This window comes from Pholis gunnellus (genome assembly GCF_910591455.1).
Source record: "Pholis gunnellus genome assembly, chromosome: 14".
Taxonomy (NCBI): Eukaryota; Metazoa; Chordata; class Actinopteri; order Perciformes; family Pholidae; genus Pholis; species Pholis gunnellus.
In genome coordinates, this window is record NC_136541.1 from 7604530 (window position 1) to 7624703 (window position 20174).

Sequence of the window (20174 nt, forward strand, 5' to 3'; positions counted from 1 at the left end):
TCATCAAGGTTGATAGGGTGAGGTCATTGCTAACGGAAATAACGAGCCTGTTGACGAGGGCAAACATATCAATGGTACAAACTACTAAACTTTTTCCCCCTATCATGTCCTACAGCCCGTCAACGGCCTCCCTACTGCACAGACCTGCTTCTTCCTGTTTCGCCTGCCCCCTTACACGTGCCAGGCCATCCTCGCTGAGCGTCTGCGTTACTCCATCCACAACTGCCCCTCCATCGACAACTACATGCTGACCCACAACACCGACACAGCAGACAGCTCCGACACAGAGGAGTGAAGCGGCCAGCTGTGGTCAACATGATGAATGTATCTTCTCCCATACCATGCACATTATGCACTGAACACAGACTTCTATTCGCCAAACCTGTAAGGTAGTGTACTGTACTGTTTATATGTTGGTTGAAATTAAAGATATGTGTAGTTTTGGTTTTCCAAATGTGCAAGGTGTTGTAATTAATGCAGTGCTTACTCTGAATCAACACTACAGGGATACGGAATAAGAGTTTTTCAAATAAAAATAAAGTAACTAAAAAAGTAACTTTAAAAGTAAAGTAACTTTGAAAGTAAAGTAACTAAAAAAGTAACTTTAAAAGTAAAGTAACTAAAAAAGTAAAGTAACTAAAAAAGTAACTTTAAAAGTAAAGTAACTAAAAAAGTAACTTTAAAAGTAAAGTAACTAAAAAAGTAACTAAAAAAGTAAAGTAACTAAAAAAGTAACTTTAAAAGTAAAGTAACTAAAAAAGTAACTTTAAAAGTAAAGTAACTAAAAAAGTAACTTTAAAAGTAAAGTAACTTTAAAAGTAACTAAAAAAGTAAAGTAACTAAAAAAGTAACTAAAAAAGTAAAGTAACTAAAAAAATAACTTTAAAAGTAAAGTAACTAAAAAGTAACTTTAAAAGTAAAGTAACTTTAAAAGTAAAGTAACTAAAAAAGTAACTTTAAATGTCTCCGTGGCTGAACGTTAACTGCTGTGTTTTTTTTGGTGTTCTGTTACGTGCTGTGCAGCTTGGGCCAAGTTGCGGTTGTGTTTTAACTGCCCCTCTATGCAGACACTGTCGCAGGGACGGAGTCTGTCGTGTTTTGGATAGTTTGAGAATGTCTCACTCTTTTGCGTCAGTTGGTTGCTCCAGCCACCTTTTGACTGTGCGTGACCTGTGCACGAGCATGTGTGCAAAGGTCTGTTGGTTGCTTGTGAGGAGTGAAGATAGTTGCCTACTTTTGTATTTTGTCTTTAAGCTGTGTTGAGAGTAAATAGCTTTAACCAGTGATCAGCATGCTTTTAGGGCGTGCAGGCTCTCTTTTGATATGCCAAGCACATAGGTAAGAGTGTGCAAGTCATGCATGGGATGTGAACATTAACTTCTGTGAATGTTGTTGGTCTCTGCATTATTTCAATACTATCTATGTATAGTTTTACATAATTTCACATTTAATTTCTGTCTCTGCATGTTTAACCTGTTGCTGCTGGAAACAACAAAAGTCTGAGAATTCTGTCTGATATTCAGCAATTCATGTTAATCTGATGGAGTTTAATTTAGACTTGTGCCTTTCTTGAAAGTGATATGGAAATATTAAGTCTGAGCTAGTTTGAAAGCTGTCGTGACATTTATTTAGAATGGATCAGGGTTTTTATTTAGACATCAGCCAGGCGACATGTTCAATTGCCATCAGATTAAGCCTGTATGTAAAGAGATGCATGTCTGAAAGGGGCCTGCAGTGACAAAGGCCTTAAACAAGAACATGTTGCATTGGTTCCTTTTTATATCATGCTTTGTATTGATACATGGATGTTGAGTTTGGGTATTTAGCGAGCTAAAGAGTTACATCATTTTGCGCTGGCCAGTAAAGAGCCAGTAGGAGAGTGAATATTAAACTTGCTGGATGACCAGAAACATGACTTCAGAGAATTACTAAAACACACTCTCCATGGGAACTTTATGTGGTGATGATACCATGTCGGTGTCGTGTTTTGAGCTTGTCTTGCTTGTTCTGGACATCAAGAACAAAACGGAATAACTGTTTGAACTGTGAATACACAATAACATCGCCATTTACTAGCAGCCTCTTGGTAGGTTTAGATGTGTCTAAAAAGTTATATATCATGAATTCAACAGATTTAATCGACGTTTAATGTTTATTTTACATGTAAAACCTTGAAGAATGATCAGTAACCACAACTAGCAGATAAATGTAAATGATATAAAAGTACAATATTTATGTCAGAGAAGTGGTGGGCTAAAATGCTAATAAAAAACATGAATTGTTTAAGCTAAGTAAAGCTTCACTGAATTCAATCAAATAGATTCTGCTGGTATTTACATCACATGGCTGTAACAGGCCCAGGATTCTCCTCCTCTGCATTTGCTACCAGCTTATTGGTGTCGAACTGCTCGTTGTTGAAGAAGAGTGGGTTGTCAAAGGTAGATAACTTCTTAGGGATAGATAAGCGGCGTCCAGACTTCTTGAAGAGAAACACGGCGATGACTGTTCCTATGGCAATCGCAGTAACGACCAGCACAACTGCCAAAATGTTGTGGCGACGGGTTTGAAGAGCCACCGTAGGATTTACTGTACAGATTCAACAAGTAGAGGATGAGCCAGAAGAACAAATCTATAATTGTTATTCGTCAAATATAAAGAATACAGAGATGTAACTTACCAGTTGTCTGTGGTGCGTTTCGTAATGCTAGAAAGATAACAAACATGAACAAAATCATGTATCATTACATTATACTCTAAATATTTGATTTGGCACTATATGTTCCACATTCCTGTTACTTTAATTCAAACCGCATGATGATCTCACTTTTAGGCATTTTGCAAATGTATCCTCTGTCATACCACCCGTTCCCTGACACCCATTTCCCATCTGCACTTTTAATCATTCCATAAGTGCTGTCAGATGGTTCATCTTCATTCCAGTTGTTGTAGTCCATGGTAGCTTTATCCAACCACTTCCAGAGGCCTGGGGACAAATAGAAATCCAGTATTTATTTTTATTTTTTTACCAGATAAAGCTTTTCTTGAATTTGTTACTTAATATCTGTTTTTTCAATGTGAATGGAAACAAGATTTTGCAACATTTAAGTTTTACAAATCTGCTGGTATAACCTATCATTTCCCATATTATGTTGATTGTGTACTGATCCCAAAGCCACAATAAAGTTGTTTTGAGGAAACACTTTAGCAGACAGTTGTCTGACAGCAAACGCAGAGCAACATTAGCATTTGTAGATGTGTTTCTGGCTACCTGAAGAATGCCAAAAAGAACGTTCAGTCTCCTTTTAGCCCTGTTTTTACTCAGGGGAACATTACTTTTTAGCTGCTTGAAGGAATACGTCAACCTTAAAATTTCCATTTGTGTATCAATTACTCCAATGTTACCTTCAAGTATTGAAGAAAAAGTATTTTTTCTCGCATGCTTCTATTTGAAATAACGATGTTGATGGATATATTCTTTCTTCACTTATTGTTGACCAATCGTAGTTCCAGTTCTCTCTTTAGCAGGCATAAATGATTAAGCTACTGTCGTTCTGTAACTTCTTTGTTTCAGATATAGATCATTTTCCTTCTTAGTGTCAAAATGTAGTTCAATGTTTGTTTTTATGAAAGATAAGACAATGTGACTGTACCTCCGTGAGTTTTATACAAGCCCATCCAGAATGAGGGTTGGATGTCTTTAAATACTATAATATTGCTTTGAATGAATACTTCCTCAGAAGGATCTTCAATGCTGACAAGATTTCCACCTTCACAAACAAAAAAAAAGTCGGTGTTTAGTTGAAGCTAAACACAGTTATTAAGAATCTGTGTTGGTCCATCCATAGAAAATACTTACCATGTCTTAGACAGTTAGAAGATGCATCTGCCCACTTCGTCCTTTCTGTGATAAAGAGGTAACAATTACCCTTAAATGGTTGCCAGTTGTTCATTTTGCGCAAGTATCTTGATGTGTCCGGGTCGTCGGGGCAAAATCCTTGAAAAGCACTTGACTCTGTTGGTGGCACATCTGTGAATGAGAGACACATTCACGCCAGTTAAACCAACTAACCACTGTATAGTGCATGCTTTCAAACACAATTCAATCAAATCGAATACGATGATAACGATTGTAACCATGTACCAAACAGGTAAAGGCAGGATGTATGTCGACGTTACAGGGTGAGATTCAGGAATGCGTCCCAATAAGAATTTATTAAAATATACATGATCCTTACCTGTAGACTTCATGCAAATACTGGCCAAGTTCCGATTGCAGTCAGCAGTCTTCCATTTTCCGTCTACATCCACGAACACACAAGGAAGGGACGGGCTTGGTTCACGTCTACCCCAATAGGTTGCGGTGAGGCGCCAGCCATCAATATTTCTGAAATATCCACCAGTCTGAAAGCAAAGATTGATCAAACTGCATTTCAGTCAGGAACACTCTCGTTATAGATTTTAACCATTTATTGCAACAAATGGAATACAGTTAAACTTGGCTTTAATGGCTCCGCTCTTTGAATGCTCCCCGGATTAGCCAGCAGCTACTGAGCTAAGACCGGGAGCACGAGCAATAACCCCCCTGGGTTTACAGGACAGAGGTACATTTTTTAAATACATTTCAAACATTTGCCAGAAGATGAACTAACAAAGAGGTGGAGGCTGGGGTGGAGGAGGCGAAGCTTCGCCAGCAGTGTGGTCTGTAGCAACGTAGATGTAGAATGAATCAGTGAGAAGGAAGCCATATTTAAATAAACCTCCGTGAAGAGAGAGTGGGCTGTGATTGGTGCGTGGCCGATCGGAAGCTATGATTCAATCGGCTGGCTGTCAGCTGGTTACAGCTGGGGCGTATAACTTCCGTGTCCTGCATGAACTTACGCTAGCTTCATTCAGCATAATATACATTTTTTTTTTTCAACGAAATCTGTAATCTTTGTCATTTTTTAAGTAAATTGGGAACTTCTTCCCCTATGTAAAAGTATGTTAAATGTTTTCTAATCTGAAAACTCAAGTACATCAATGCTGCTTTATCAGGATTGTACGCTACATCATGGACAAAACGTCGCACACATTTAGCTTCATAAAAGCCATCAATAATATAAATTGAGTTGAATATTTGTTATAAATATTTATATTTGAAAAAAAATCTTTCTGTCCTGTACCTCCATTTTGTTCATTCCAATCCACACAGGATCTTTGATGACATTCAAAGCCAGCTGCTCAACATAGCTCTGTGACCACTGGTTTCGCAGGCTAGCCAGTTTGGCACCATCCCTTTCGCAGTGCATTTTGGCTTCCTCCCAGTTCATTTGTTGAGAAACAAGCTTGATAGAGTCATTAAATATGTTGACATAGTCAGTCATTGTCGGTTCAGGGGATTCTGGGAAAGAGGGATCTGTTTAGGGTGAAAAGATAGACAAATTTAGTTTTTTCATTTTTCTTTAAAGTGGCTCTGTTGTAGAGATACTGTACAGTTATTATTTTCAATTTTTTTGAAACTACCGTGTTTGAACAGAGCTGCATTAAAATTGTTATTGATGAAATCAATCAATCATTGGGGAGTTTTGATAACAAAACAGTCACACAACAAATCTCGCTTTGGTATTGGTGCTGTTGTAGGTTGAATTACTCCCAAATTGAAAATCCACGCATTAATATTAAGTCAAAGCTCCACTGAGGAATAGTGTCTAAAGCCAAGTGTGTCCTGAATTATACTTCATTATCTCTTGTGTTTTTATCACCGACAACTATTTGTTCTAAAATCCACCAACAGTCTCTTAGTCATACACCATGCGCCTGCTGCTATAGTGTGAGCTCCCACAACTGGGCACTGTTCAAGCATGTGATGCTTGTGAGTTGATGCTTGGCTGATGGTGTTTTGTCAATTGGGCAGTGGCGGGCCGTGCTTTTTATACCTGGGCCTTCAGTGCTGTCCCACTACAGTTGAACTACCTCCTAATAACCTCATTCTTTGTTAATAAAGAGTCCAATACATCTGTGCGTTTCAGTTCCAGCAAAAGGTCTTTCTCGATTCATGGACGGACGCCAGTGATGACAGCCGAGTCTCCCAAGTTGTATTTCTTGAATACGTTTTAATGCGTTTGTGCGCTGATATGTCCGCTCGACAGAGGTAGTAGATATTGGGATTGTCACCGCCCAACATGTCACTCTAGCCCACTGACCAATCAAGCCGCACGTTAATGCTGACATACTTGTAGGCCAGCTAGACATGTCAAAGAATACGCCCAACATGTCAAACTAAAGATCTGATTGGTTGAAGACTATGACAATCAACAATATCGTCCCCCTGATAAAAGTAATACAATAATATTAATCATTCTAGGCCATAGGAAATGCATTCAGGAGAAACGGCGGAGGATAGGCTCACCAACATTTTGAAGACAGACATATCCATTGGTGTCATTGCAGGACCTTTTCATCCATTTCCCAATACCACTGGTGGGATTGGGAGTCATCACAGCACATCCTCCCTGGTGAAACACAGCGTTGATTGGGTAAAGAGTAATCTATGGTAAGGTCCAGGGGACTGAGAGCATGTTTTCCATAAAAACTAATTACTAATTTGCAAAATATGATGAGTCACGAAGCAGTCCTAACTGTTAATCACCACCATGAGCAAAACCAATGAGATGGCAGGGCACCCAATACTTTCTATACAGTATACTGTACTTCTAAAAGGATTCCCTCTACATTCTTGATTTCAATATTAATTTCATTTGATTAGACATGCATAAATATTTTTACAAAATAACCAATAATCGAGGTGAAGACAAGTGAAGTTGTGTTACCGTGTCACGCTGTATCATATGAAACCTTTCATAATCCGTTTCAAAATCCATGCCATTGAAATGCCTATAGTGCCACTGGAATGGAAAATCAAGGTTTCAGAAATATTAATCAATACACCCAAAAATGTATTACAAACAATGCAGATGAATATCATTGATGAACACTGAATAAAGGTTGTGTATACTTGAGGCATAACCTCAGTTTACAGAAGATATAGCAGGGTATGCTTTGGGGCGTGGCTACTTTGGGATTGACAGGCCGCTACCACAGCGTTGTCCGGGGTTTTCGTCTAATGCTGTGTCCACACTATGAGCAACACGGCAACAAGACTACAAGTTATTTTCAATGGAAGCCTGTGACATGAAGCTACAAATCCAAGTTGAGCTGGTCTAGGTTTTTTTTCAACACTCCAAACCTGAAGCGCCAGCCGATCATATGTTTTTGTTTCACTCTGTTCCATTCCATTTAAGAAATGCCGTTAACCAGTTCCCGGTCTTATTAAATGACATAACTATAATCAACGGGCGCTTGAGCAACACTTCAACGTGACTCAATGACAATGTAGCTGGCCACACTGGCCACTTTGTTGCCTTTGATGCTCGCAGTGTGAACATACCATTTCAACTGTAATTCCTTTCACAATAAGTCTTCAGTTCATGAAAGTTGATATTAACATTTTGGTCATCTAAAAATCTCTTTGAATTTTTTTTTTTTTAATGTATTTGTGCTTTAGAACATAATCACCGTGAAACAGTCAGAAAATAACATTACATTTTTCTGATTCACTGCTTTGTTTTTGCTAACGCCGCTCCCTCTCTTCATTCACACTCTATCTTGCTCATTGCTTGACATTACTACATAGCATACTATACCGAAGAAGGTCTCATTGGTCTCATTGACGCCTCACGAAAGCGAGACTGCAACTATATAGAAAGAGTCACATTTTCAGGAAAAACGATGATTTAAAAAATAAGATTTGTAGTATCATTATGATTTAACAAAATCAAAGTATCCACTTACATTAGTTCCCCAATTGTTGTATCGCATTGGTCGGCCATCAGTCCAGACAAATTGTCTGCCATTCGCATTATACAAACCAATCCAGAGGTCTGTGGCAGGTGCCTCAACAAATGTAGCAGTCAAAAACACTGAAAAACATATTGATCATATCATTTCACCATTTCTTTAACTAAATAATTATAAATGAACGAAATATTTCTACAAAGCTCTTGATCAGTGTGTTGGTCTACTTCAACAACAACAAAAGAAAGCAGAAAACCTCCCATGAATGGCCACTGGTTTACATTTTAATACTTAGTAACACCCATTGTTGCGAGTGTGTATCACAGTCCTGCTCATGCCCTCTGACCTTTTGTTTAGACCAGACTTTGTTGCATATTTATTTTCTGGAGAATTTTCTCCATTTTATTTTGAAGTTAACCCCTCAGTTAGTTATGTTGGTTAGTTATGCTGCCTGCTCTCCAACCTTGACAGTGCGGAGCTCTGATAATGGACAAAGAAGTTGGTTGGTCACTGTTTGATGCAGCATTAGTCTGCTAGCAGGGCTGGTGGGCCGCTGATGTTTCTGTGGTATGTCAGCTACTGAGGCATTAGTCGACACTAACGGGCACCTGTTTGTTACATTGAGCGTGTACAACCCAGTGAATTAGACTTATGATATTTCCACTTAGTGGAAGTCTTCCCATGTTCTGACGATGTAAAAATCAAAACAAAGTTTAACGGTGCCATTTGCAACTTTTTCTCTGGCATTCTCAATTTGGGTTTTGAGCATTTACCAAGACTATTTAAATAGAAATGACAGCGTAGCTTGTATTGTTTCTTACTGACTAGTTAATTCTTGTCACACAGGTGCAAAACATAATGTTCGTGTACAGTATTTGTTTAGTTGGATATTAGATGTAGACTTTGCGTTTCTGAAGAGTGAAGCAAATGCGGAAGTGTCTCCGGGGACGACTCCTCTGGTTGCAAATACAAGTCAGATTGTATGGAAGTCTATGAAAAAATGACTCTACTTCTCACTTGATTTATTACCTCAGTAAACATTGTAAACATGAGGTTATGTTCTTAATTGCTAGTTTCAAGTCTTCCCACCAACAAGCCACCCAACAATATAACCAAAACGGGTTAAATCTAAGGGTGGTCTGATCAATATTCGTTTGTGTGATCATTGTACTTCCTCTAGGTCCTCTTTGACCTCGTCTTGTTCAGGACCTGTGATCTCTATAAAGGATGATCAGAAGAGCGATCAGATGACGCTTCAATTCTGAATTGAAAAATGTTCAATACTTATTTGCCTGCTGTCATGCTTGTTTTTTTTAATTCACTTTCAGGATTCATAATTTTCTACAAAAAACAAAACATAAAACAAACCTTGCACTTTTCTCGACAGAATTGAAGCCAGTTTTCCTCCCATTGCTTTGCATTGTGCCTTCGCTCCAAGCCACGTCTCATTCTGGTTATTGATTATTCTGTAACACTATATTGGAAAAATAAACAGCTCTGTGTGATTATTGTTTTATCCACAAATAGATCAATGCTTTGTCAGATCGAGGGCATATTTCATGCAACATCAGTTGTATCCCCAGTCTGCCAACTATAAAAAATACGAGTGACCTCTGACCTTTGAGTCAAATTTTTTCCAGTTTTGTGGACAGCCACCTGTTGGAAGAACTGTTGGTGCTACAGTGGCGTTGGCATGTGGTGAGTCACTACGTTTGCAAATGGACCTGTGCTCAAATCCACAATTATAGACATGCCAGAACGCTGTAAATCAATCCAAAATATAAAAAATAGATCAGGGGAAAAAAACACTTTTTCATTTAAAATCAAATCTCAGATTAGTTCTGTATTAAATTAATTATATGAATGTATGCTAGTGAAGATTAGTCAGGTTTAAGTTACTCACCCGTAAATGTAGTCATGACAGCACAATTCTCATCATTGTGTTTGAAAAGAGGTTGATTTTCATCCCACCTTTGAAACACCACGGCAGAACCATCCATCCAACTTTTTGGAACACAATAAAATCAGTTAAAAATGTAAAAGACACGTCCATGGCACACTCTTACTCTCTTTTCCATATTGCTTTTCCGTCAAAAACAATGTTACAGACCAGCAATATTATTGTCGGGCATTATGGCATTTACAATATCCAGGTGTCAGACATTCTATGTTATGGATTACGGGCAGGTGCTCTTGAGTCAGCGCTTCATAATTTGCATCTCGTTTTCCGTGATTGTTAAAGCAGACACTAAAAGAAAGGGGAATTATATTTTAAGCAGGAAGAGTGGGGCAAACCACAATCCTTATTCTAACAAATATATTATGCATTTTGTCAATCTTGCATTGTATTCTTTTTATATTATAAATTCTTACATTGAAAAATACATTTAAAATTTTTTTTTTTTTTAATCCAGGTAGTAAAATCCACCAGATTTTGTTTAAAGAAATAATTTAGCTGCTTTATAAGTAAAGCTGCATTAATAGCGACTTTGATGTTAACTCTTATCATCTTATGTTGATTCTTATTTTGAGTATGTGTAATGAGAAAGAGGTTGGCAGATAATGACAAACCCACAGGACTATCTGGGGGACTGCACTTAAAACATTTAATTTACACCTGAATGTGTCAATTATCAAAACAAAACAAAAACGGATTGGATGGCGCGTCCTTCTCTCCACAGCATCCAGGCGTCGTCCTACTGCAGATTCAGCTTGTGCCTTTGGAACCAATGCTATAGAGTGTTTATCACTGCGTATATGCTACCACACTCGATTGTAGATGATACAGAATTAAAGCATAAGGTGTATATATATACGTGCATTTGAGTCAGTCTGTTGTGTTTATTCTAGATGAACGAGCATAAACTACAGCCCAGTAAAGGAATTATCAACAGGTCTGAATTTCACGATGGATTATTACAGAATTAGAATCAGAAATACTTTATTTATTACCGGTGGACATTGAGTGACATTTACATTATTTTAATATTTATTTATTTGTATTGACAATATGCCAGTGAGTGCCTTAACTGTTAAAGTAATTATTATGGCCAATGAGCAACTGTTGAATGTTAATAATTTTCAAAATGTATTAAATAAAATGTTTTTTATGCTTATGTTCTTTGTTTTTCCTATTGTACCAAAAACTTTCTGAACAGTGACCCAAAAACCAAACCGAACCGTGAATTGTGTTCCGTTTAACCCCTCCCCGTAACTAGGCCTGTTTAAAAATGTTCCTATGACATTACATACAGCACAACCCATTATTCAACGGGTAACATCATAGTTTTATATTTTTCTTCAACTAATTTTCTCATTTTATTTAATCCATTAATCATTGATTAAGTCATACTCACCCATATGTTTTATCAAGATCTACGTTCAAGCCTATCCAGTAATACCCATAACTTTTGGACACCTGCACAGAAACAGACAGAGGCACACAGTGGAGCAGTACCTACATTATAGTATGTTCTCAGCTTAAATGCCATGGCCAATGAGAAATGTCAGTAATGAAGAATAAATGTCACTCCTCACCTGTTTCCATAAAAAGACACTTTCAGCTTCGCTGTTGATAACTACCAAGTCACTATGCCTCCTTTGGCAGAAGCTACGAGCTTCTTCCATGGCCATCGTGTTGCTGTTAAAATAATACTGAGCCCCATTCCATTCTAGCCACCCGTCTGAGGTCCTATTGTAGTCTGAAAACATGTCAGAAATATGTAATGTATTACAGAACATGTGCAGGTTCAGATTTCTGTTGCTTTCTGGCCATGCAAGCAGCATGGCTCTATGGATTGAAAAGACATTCATGGTTCCCAAAGTCTGAATTGACTTTGGTCATCCAATGCCACCGGCAGTGAAATATCTCTGTTTCTACTTTGTGGATTGTAACAAACCTTCCAGTTGATGTATCCTATTGACTTTAGGGATCTCCAGACATTTCCTCTTGTACCACCATGAGGCTCACCATTGTGGCTTTGAGTAAAATATCTCAGCAACTATTAGGCTTACCATGAAATTAGCTGCAGATCTTCATGTTCTCATGACATGTTTGCATTCTGATGTTAGTATTTAGTACAGCCGCTAGCACGGCTGTGTGCGTGTTCTTGGAGTATGAAGTTTGATGTTAAAATGTAAAGATGTGTAGTTACAAATATTAAGGGAGGATTAACCCACAAAGAAGTAACAGCGGCAGCAAATTTAAAGCATACAATAGCAAATAAGGTTTGTGCTAAAAGAGTATTTCTTATATTTTCTATGTGGTTGCATTGAAAAAATGGCGCACTTACCAGGAGTGACAGCGTCTGGAGGCGGATTTGGAGTCACTCCTGTAAGGAAATAAATAATATGAAATGATACTCAAATGAGCTCTGGAGTGATAGTAGACAGCGCTGACCTAAATAAATGTGAGGAAGATATTGTTGGAAGGTCAAGCTTGCATGATTAACCTTCAACAAAGTTTACAAAAGAGTGACATGCTCTTAGAAAACTTAACAGAGAATGAAGAGTTTTCATTCCCTCATTTTACCTGCACGAATCTGGCACAGCCAATTGTTGTATTTTTCACAGTGCACATCGTTCCAAGACCCACTGCTGTGCGACTCAGACATCTGGAATTCAGTGCAAGATTCCACATTGTTTTTATTGTTTGGCTCTCCATCTTCCCAGTGTTGGAACTGCAGCTGTAAACAAACATTTTTATTTATAATTTTATAAAGAGCTGCAGGGATGTTGTATTTTTGTAGTTAGCATCGCACTGATTCCCTCGACAAAAAGCCAATAGGATTTTTGCATTGGATTAAATAATTGTTGCTCTGTGACAAACACAGGTATATGATACTTACACGTTTTTGTTAGCACATGCCTTTTTTATGAGAAATTTTGACGTATTTTACATCGTAGGACAAAATGTTAATTATGGAACGAGGGAACAGGAAGTGCAAAAATGCTAACTCATTTCAAGGTTTTTTTAGGAGAAAACCGTTAACTCACTGGGGATCGATCGCTCCATACATAACCGGTGACTGAGTCAGGAGCACTTAACCCAATCCAGACAGTTCCGGAGCTATGATGGACAGTGATTACATTGTAAGGTTATTGTATTGATGATATATTTAAAACCTGTTGAAGCCCTGTCTCATGCTCTGCTGGCCAACCTTCATGTTCTGCTGCAACTCAGTTTTGTATTTTCTTAATTTTGTTATGTGACCAGTCATACTGTACCGGACTGCTAGCTGTTGTAGCTCTTCAGCACTGTGGATGCTGACCAGGTCTCCTCCAATGGCCTTGCAGTAATCATTGGCCTCATACCAGGTTCTCCTTGTTGAGGATGATTGTATAAACATCTTGACCAGAAGACAAAGAGGTTCAACATGATTGGTAGTGTGACTTTCAACAAGCAAACTGTATTTTAATGTCTTTGCATTCTTTGTATGTGTGCCTTTTATAAGTCACAGCACACAGTGCCGCTCTTACACGCACACGCACACACACACTCTACACTAGGGGTATTCAATTAATGTCCAACAAAGTCGATGCTTATCGGAATACACGTATTTGATTGGGTGAGTAGCATTACCTGATGTGATTAACAATGCATGCAATTGGTCGGTATGTTTCCTGGGCAGCTGAGCGAGTGCCGTAAAGTATACCAAAATGTAATGATTCTCACTTATCTATCGGTTGCAGGTCCAGGTCCGGACCGCGTTCCCCCTATTAGTTCCCCCTGATCTACACACAACAAACAGTGCTATCGCTCTGAAAATAACACATTTATTTATTTGTGGGCTATAGTGGATACGTGAAGACGGTTATCGTGGCCAATCAATATCATTTAAATGATAATCTTGTTATATTGCCCAAGACTGAAGCCCAACATGTTACAGACATGGCTCACCTTAAAGCAGTAGTGTCTTGATGCAAATTTACTCCAGCCGTATGCACACATGGTAGAGGGAACACTGGGTGGTGCAGGAGTTAAAACGGCCCCCTCTGCCAGGTGTTTGCAGATGTATTTCTCCTTGTTGGTGCAGGGCAGCACATCCCAGAGGCCAGCAAAAACACCAGTTGTCATGGCAACACAGCCCTGTCGGTGACCTTGCATTGTCGAGGGAGAAATGGTGAAAAGTCAATTGAGATGCCACTTTTGGACAAATCTTACAGATGGAGTTTAACTTTTCTCCATACCTGGCATTTCAGCGTTCCAGTGAGTAAACTTCACTGAATCTCTGTTTGTCCACACAAATTCATCAATGTTGTTCTGATTCGAGAGGCCTAACCAGAAGTATTTCTCTGGTCTCAACCCCACCAAGCTGATAAGGAAGGCATTGTCCACCCTGGAAATATTTACACAATTAGGAGCGTGGGATCTGTTTTTCCGTTTCTGTCCGTAAATGTCAATGTATTTGGGCTCATGAAATGTAGTGTTGCTCAAAACACTTAAAAATATATGTTCTTACACATTTGAAACATCAGCTAAGTAAGACTCCGAGCTTGTGCAGTCATCTTTGGCTTCATCAAAAGTTTTGGTCTGTATCCCTATGAAGTAGCAGTAAGAGCCGTGTCTTTTCCAACCCTGGATTGTTGGAAAAAAAAGTGAAGAAAGATCATTTAATGACCATCATGATTTTTCATAATGTATGTAGTTGGCCAATTTTTAGAGGGGGAAAAAGCAAAGAGCAACACACCCCGCCAACTTTTCCCTTTGACTGTCTAATTTATCAATACATTTACAAACCTATGCCATATCAGAAAAAATGAAAAATGTTATAATCACTACAACCACAAACATTATACATTTAAACTTGGCATAAAAGCAGTATAAAGTATTATAAAGTTATGGATTTTAAAAGAAACCTTTTCTACCACTTGGGCAACTCTACAACATGCTACAACACACACAGCCCTTACATATTATTATTATTATTATATATATATATATATATATATAACATAGTAATTAGGAACATTAGCATTCATTTGAAGCTTGGTTTCGGTCCACCTGTATATTCAGTTGCCTTTTAGCTGTTTGTTTTGGTCTTGGTTGAAAAAGCACTTTATTTTTCTGTTTTGTCGTATTGCTTGTTTTGTGGAGCTATGCAGGTAAAGTATTGAGAGTTTATCTGATCTTTGCTGTGCTGGAGACAACCAAAACCCAAACAAAAAGGCCAAGAAAAAGGCTAAAAGGATCTGTTGAGCTTTGGGAGATTACAGAGTTAAGTTGAAGTTCAGGCACTACACCAAAGTTCAACTTTAGTGATTGTTTCATGAACAAAAGCTAAACAGTTTTTAAATAGATAAAAAAAGTTAATAAACTTAACACACAGTTTTGCAGCCTACATCCTGCTGCACTTCATCTCCAGTGGGTTTAGAGGAACTCATCTTCATACAAATGGAGCCATGTTTGTCCTCACACACACGGTCAGCCCAGTTCCCATTCTGCAACAAAGTACCGTTAAATGTTTATGTGGAAACTGCAGGTACTGGAAGATACTACAGTCAATGCACAGGTAAATCAAATGTCAATAAACTCGCCAAAGTCTTAAAACTATACAGATTTCACATAGTACTGTAGATACAGACATATACAGTTGACAATGTAATTTAACACATGTACAATTAAGTTCACTGTGACATCTAGCTGCAAAATTAGCTTTTTCGCTGCCTGATAAATCGCATTAAAGAGCATCATTAAGATACCGCTTTCTCAAGTGAATGTTATGTGGATAAACACAAAGGTGATATGCGCACCACACCCACATGCTGTCTCTTACCTCTCCCCTCATGAGAACACAGTCCCTTATATCAATGGATGCAGCAGGTTTCCCGAATTCCCAGCTAGTGAAACTGACAGTAGAGTGGTCAATCCAGTCAAACAGTCCCTCTGTCTTTCTGTCATTAAGTCCAATCCAAAGCTCATCAGTGGATACTGCAGAGATGGATAATAGAACTGATCTTTCCGTAAACTATTTGCAATTAACTTAATTAGGGTTCCCATGAATCCTGTAAATCCAGTAAAACAGCTGACACATTTTACAGTCAATGAAAACACATTGAAAATTAGAGAAAAAGTTAAATGTCCTGGAAAATGATTTCAACATTCTCCTATTATCCTTTAGCCAAGAATTAACTACGGGGCTAATTATCAGAGTTCTCCAAAATGGTTAACATTGCTATCTGAAAGGGAGATTCCGGTTATGTTCAGGATCATATAAACGTTTAAATGGCAATCATGGACGAGAGTATTCTGGATAGGCTGCTTTCTGTTATGTTGAAACGCTGTGAACACACCTCCACATGGCAGCACATGCAGGCTGGATGACATAACGATGCTTTCTTCCAAACTTGATTCAAAAGGTTGAGTAAACTTGAATTGGTTGTTTGGTTCAGTTGCTGAGGTTTGACAAAGCTAGCTTGTTTTGCCGAAATGTTTAAGGTTTGTAATTCTACTCTGGCTTGGAGCAATGGTTTCAAATGTGTTTTGGGCATTGTTGAGAGAGTTGGACAACAATGAATGGGAAGCAGGGACCCAAACAATGTATGGAAGTCCGACTGTATGTGAGTCAAATACTGGCTAACTGTACCTTTTTTACTTTGCTAGCATTTTCTCTTCAAACGCAAAGCTGCATTGTTAATGTAAAATGGACAACATGACATGAAATGTTTAACACTCTGTTCCATCAACACTCAAAATAGTGTCATAAAGATGTAAATATGGCAGCTTCATTTCCATTTTATGTACCGTAGACCGTCTACGGTTTATGCACATAGTTTCATCCTCTGTACAACAAATCTCAACGCTAAAGCGGCATGCAAATGAGGAGAATTTCACGTATTCACCTCATTCACGTTGCGTCATTCGCGCTGCCTGGCCACCCAACCTGTTCACCCTCAAGTCAACACTGTTAGCTCTGTCAGCACTGTTGCTGTTTGTGCTGTTAGCACCATTAGCATCAGCTGCATTTATTGGGAAGGCAGCTGTTTAGACCACATTCTATAACTGAACTGACATCAAAAAAATGTATGAAGATCTGTCATCTTCATCTCAGCACATGACAATGAATGATTGTTGATTGTACATTCTCTTGGGTGTTTTTTTTAAATTATTTTTATTTTGACGTACCGTATCCAAGTTGAGCGATGACAAAGCTTTGTTCCTCCACATTTCTGATGCAGACCAGGTCCCCTCCTCCATTACGACAATCTCTCTGAGCATCAGGCCATGTTTTCTGAGTACGATTAAGGTGGAAGCAGTGTCCATTGTAGGGAATCCAAGGTCTTGAACAAAATCCTGTCACACCAGCTGATCATGAAAAGAACAAAGAAATACGGACTGAGTGACGGATACAGTATACAGTGTAGCTATACTGTTCTGAGGGGATGTGTACAGTCTATAGAATACACCTTTTTCTTTACCTTCTGCAGGCAGTGTTTCGGCCACTTCACTGTAGCAGATGTACCCAAGTTTCTTGCTGCAAGGTGAACTTTGCCAGGAGTACTGTACAGCAGGATCAGCAATTGCACAGTTGTGTCCCGGATTAGGAAGTGGATGTCCTTAAAGAAGATAATGGTTATACTTGTTGTTGTTCGTTTTGAAAACAGCCTCATATCAGCTCTCAGATTTGTCTGTTATATTCTTGCACATAACACCCCGTAAAACCACAAAGTGTCATCTTTACTTTTCCAGTTGGAACACTACACTGGATTCTAATATGTTTTGATGTATCACCACTTTAAATATAAAAAAGGAAAAAACTACCTGAGTCCCATTTCAGGTAGCGGTAAGGCCTCCCATTGGACCATATCCAGCCATGTTCTGGATCCAGGATCATCCCAGTCCAGAGCTTATTGCCCCCTGTACCTAGTAGTGCTGTTTGGGGTAATGGTGAACAAAAATTACACAATAATGAGTCTATCCCTATGTCATTAATTGTTCAAGGCTCAAAGTTCCTAACTATTTTGACAACACAATAGTTTCCTTGCCAACATTCAGATATCGATGCAAGTAATGCTAAGAATGTCAAAGAATGATCTTCTTAATTAAGAGTGCTATTATAAATCAAATCCATTAATGGAAAAACAAATAGCACATCATTATTGTATGTGCCCAAGTCCTCTCTTTGTCACATCTTTCATTACAGTCAGTGTCACCTTACCGGTGACGTAAGCCTGCTGGTGAGGATCGGTGATGCTGAGCAGGGAGGCACCCTGCTGTTTGCAGCTTTGTTCAGCTTGAGACCACGTCAGAGCCGACTGTGCGTTCAGCTGGTAATACGCTCCTGTTGTTGGATGTATAGTCCAGCCTTCTTTGGCTGTGAACATACAAAATATGGAAATGTTATGTTTGCTTCAAAGTATAACACTTTATTGCTAAGGCTGTATATTTGTTTTGTCTTCATTAAATAATGGGGGTCGACTTAACTTTACAGTGGGGGTAGGCCCTAAATGAAATGATGCCTGTAGGTGCTGTGAGAATTAATTACGCCATGCACCTCGTGACAGTGTTGCCAACTTGGTCATCTTCTCGCTAGATTTTGCAACGTGTAAGACCTTTTTAGCAATTATCATTTTTGTTTACAAATATAGCAACTATTAGGGCAGACCTTAACTCCTCTCCCATGAAGAGTAATATGTCTCAGTTAATGTGCTGCTTGACAAATAATACAAGTTAATTTCCAGTTAGGCTAGTTGGAGTCTGTTAAGTTTAGCTAGGCTTTTGATTGTTTTTTTTTACATTCATTTAAAAGAGTGACGTTTGCAACACTGGCTCCTAAAAGCTTTCATGACTCACTTCTTTTCAATCGGTATACACTAGCATTGTAAATATGTCCTGATCCCACTGCAGTGTTAAAAGAACATTCTCACTGGTAGTACTCACAAGTACTTGGACAGTATCCCCAGCGTTCATTTTCATATTTTGTCTCAACCGAACACCAAAGATACTTTTCTGAAGAGTCAACCGTAGTGCAGTCTGAGTACCACTGGTCTTTGTACTGGAAGGGAAACATGCATGGCAGTCCAGCAGCATTTCCACCAATTGCATATAGTTCTAAGAGGTGATGAGGACAAAGCAAAGATTAGTTTCAGAACATTTGTACCTGCAGTGAGTGATGTACCTTATTTTTTAACCCAACACAACCTCATCATCTCCCTTAAAACATAATCTCTAAATTTGTCATCGTCATTCTATTTTTGTGCTTGAAATTCAATGAAAATTATGATTTAGTATGAACAGTGCAAGTCCTCCAAAACAACAGTTTTATACTGTACCTCTGTACGTTCTTGCACAAGCACCGTTGGATGTCCCTGTAATGGTGATGTGGCTATTGGACCCGATTGTTTTGGAGAGGACTGCTGTGCTGTCTGCTGTGAGCTCAATGTAAAACTCTTGGTCTTTGAGGGCGAGCACTGTTCCATTCTTGCATTCCCACTTCTGGAGGTCGTTCTTTTCGTCACAATCGTAGAGGCTTATTTCACTTCCCACACTTTTCCCCTGGGCTCCCAGGCACTTCATCCTTTGTGTAACCAGAAGTCGATCACCAGTTGTCCAGCGCATGTCATTGCAGTTGTTGTTTGTTTTAACCAAACAAAACCCAGTGTCCTTGTTAGTTAGTTGAAATGGTGAATCTGTTGAGAAAGAAAGAATTACGCACTTTGTATGTTTATTGCAGAAAGAAAATACTATTTTGACATCCCGTATCTGCAACATATTAAAAACAAAAAGTAAAACCACAATCTCACAAACAACTCAAAATTAAAAGTTGGAATACTGTACCATCGAAAGCCAAACATTGTAATGTTTGGATGAGGAGCACAAAGGCTGTACAAGTTATCTTCATTGTCAGCATCAGTCTGTCTCACAGCTGAAGACTTTATCCATGCATTTCTCACAAGGGATGTAAGAGCTGTGTGAATGATTGTCGAAAGTCAACCTTAATAGAATTGAGACATCCCGTCTCGTCGTGTCGTCATGACTTTTTTTTTTTTTTTTTGGTCTAGTGTTAGACTTCTCACTTATAACCGTTATTTAAAACCGGAACCCAAAAGCTGATATTTGCACATTTGGCTTTTTCATTGCCATACACATTCCCAGAAGACGTTAGTACGTGGATGTGTCATTTGCCATTGCTTAATAAACAACAGACAATGTGAGAAACAGGAAGTGCGGGTATCATGCTCCAGTAACTGACCTCTTCAGTGATGGCCAGTCTACGCACATAGCAAACACGTAGACCAGAGCAAAACATTTCTTTTCGATTTGTGATGGTGATGGTTGTCATTTATCTTTACATGCAGTACAAGCTATTAAGGTAACCACCAGTTACTCCACTTATTGATCA

The 20174-nt window shown here is 38.6% G+C and overlaps 1 protein-coding gene across 1 annotated transcript; it reads right to left on the reverse strand.

Annotated features, from left to right (window-relative positions):
• Positions 1–969: 969 nt before the first annotated feature.
• LOC306706640 (macrophage mannose receptor 1-like) lies at positions 970–19734 on the reverse strand. The gene is made up of 32 exons (XM_079173789.1): positions 19610–19734; positions 19105–19461; positions 18713–18883; positions 17991–18146; positions 17594–17704; positions 17251–17388; positions 16958–17137; positions 15609–15763; positions 15160–15273; positions 14295–14410; positions 14023–14171; positions 13733–13932; positions 13060–13181; positions 12829–12901; positions 12365–12518; positions 12126–12164; positions 11371–11534; positions 11190–11251; positions 9737–9837; positions 9452–9594; positions 9202–9307; positions 7831–7958; positions 7683–7733; positions 6810–6884; positions 6389–6491; positions 5163–5395; positions 4236–4401; positions 3857–4027; positions 3651–3767; positions 2825–2983; positions 2678–2704; positions 970–2586 (listed from the first exon to the last, which is right to left on the reverse strand). The coding sequence occupies exons 1-32, from the start codon at positions 19680–19682 to the stop codon at positions 2339–2341; spliced, it is 4362 nt and encodes a 1453-aa protein (XP_079029915.1). The 5' UTR covers positions 19683–19734; the 3' UTR covers positions 970–2338.
• Positions 19735–20174: the final 440 nt, after the last annotated feature.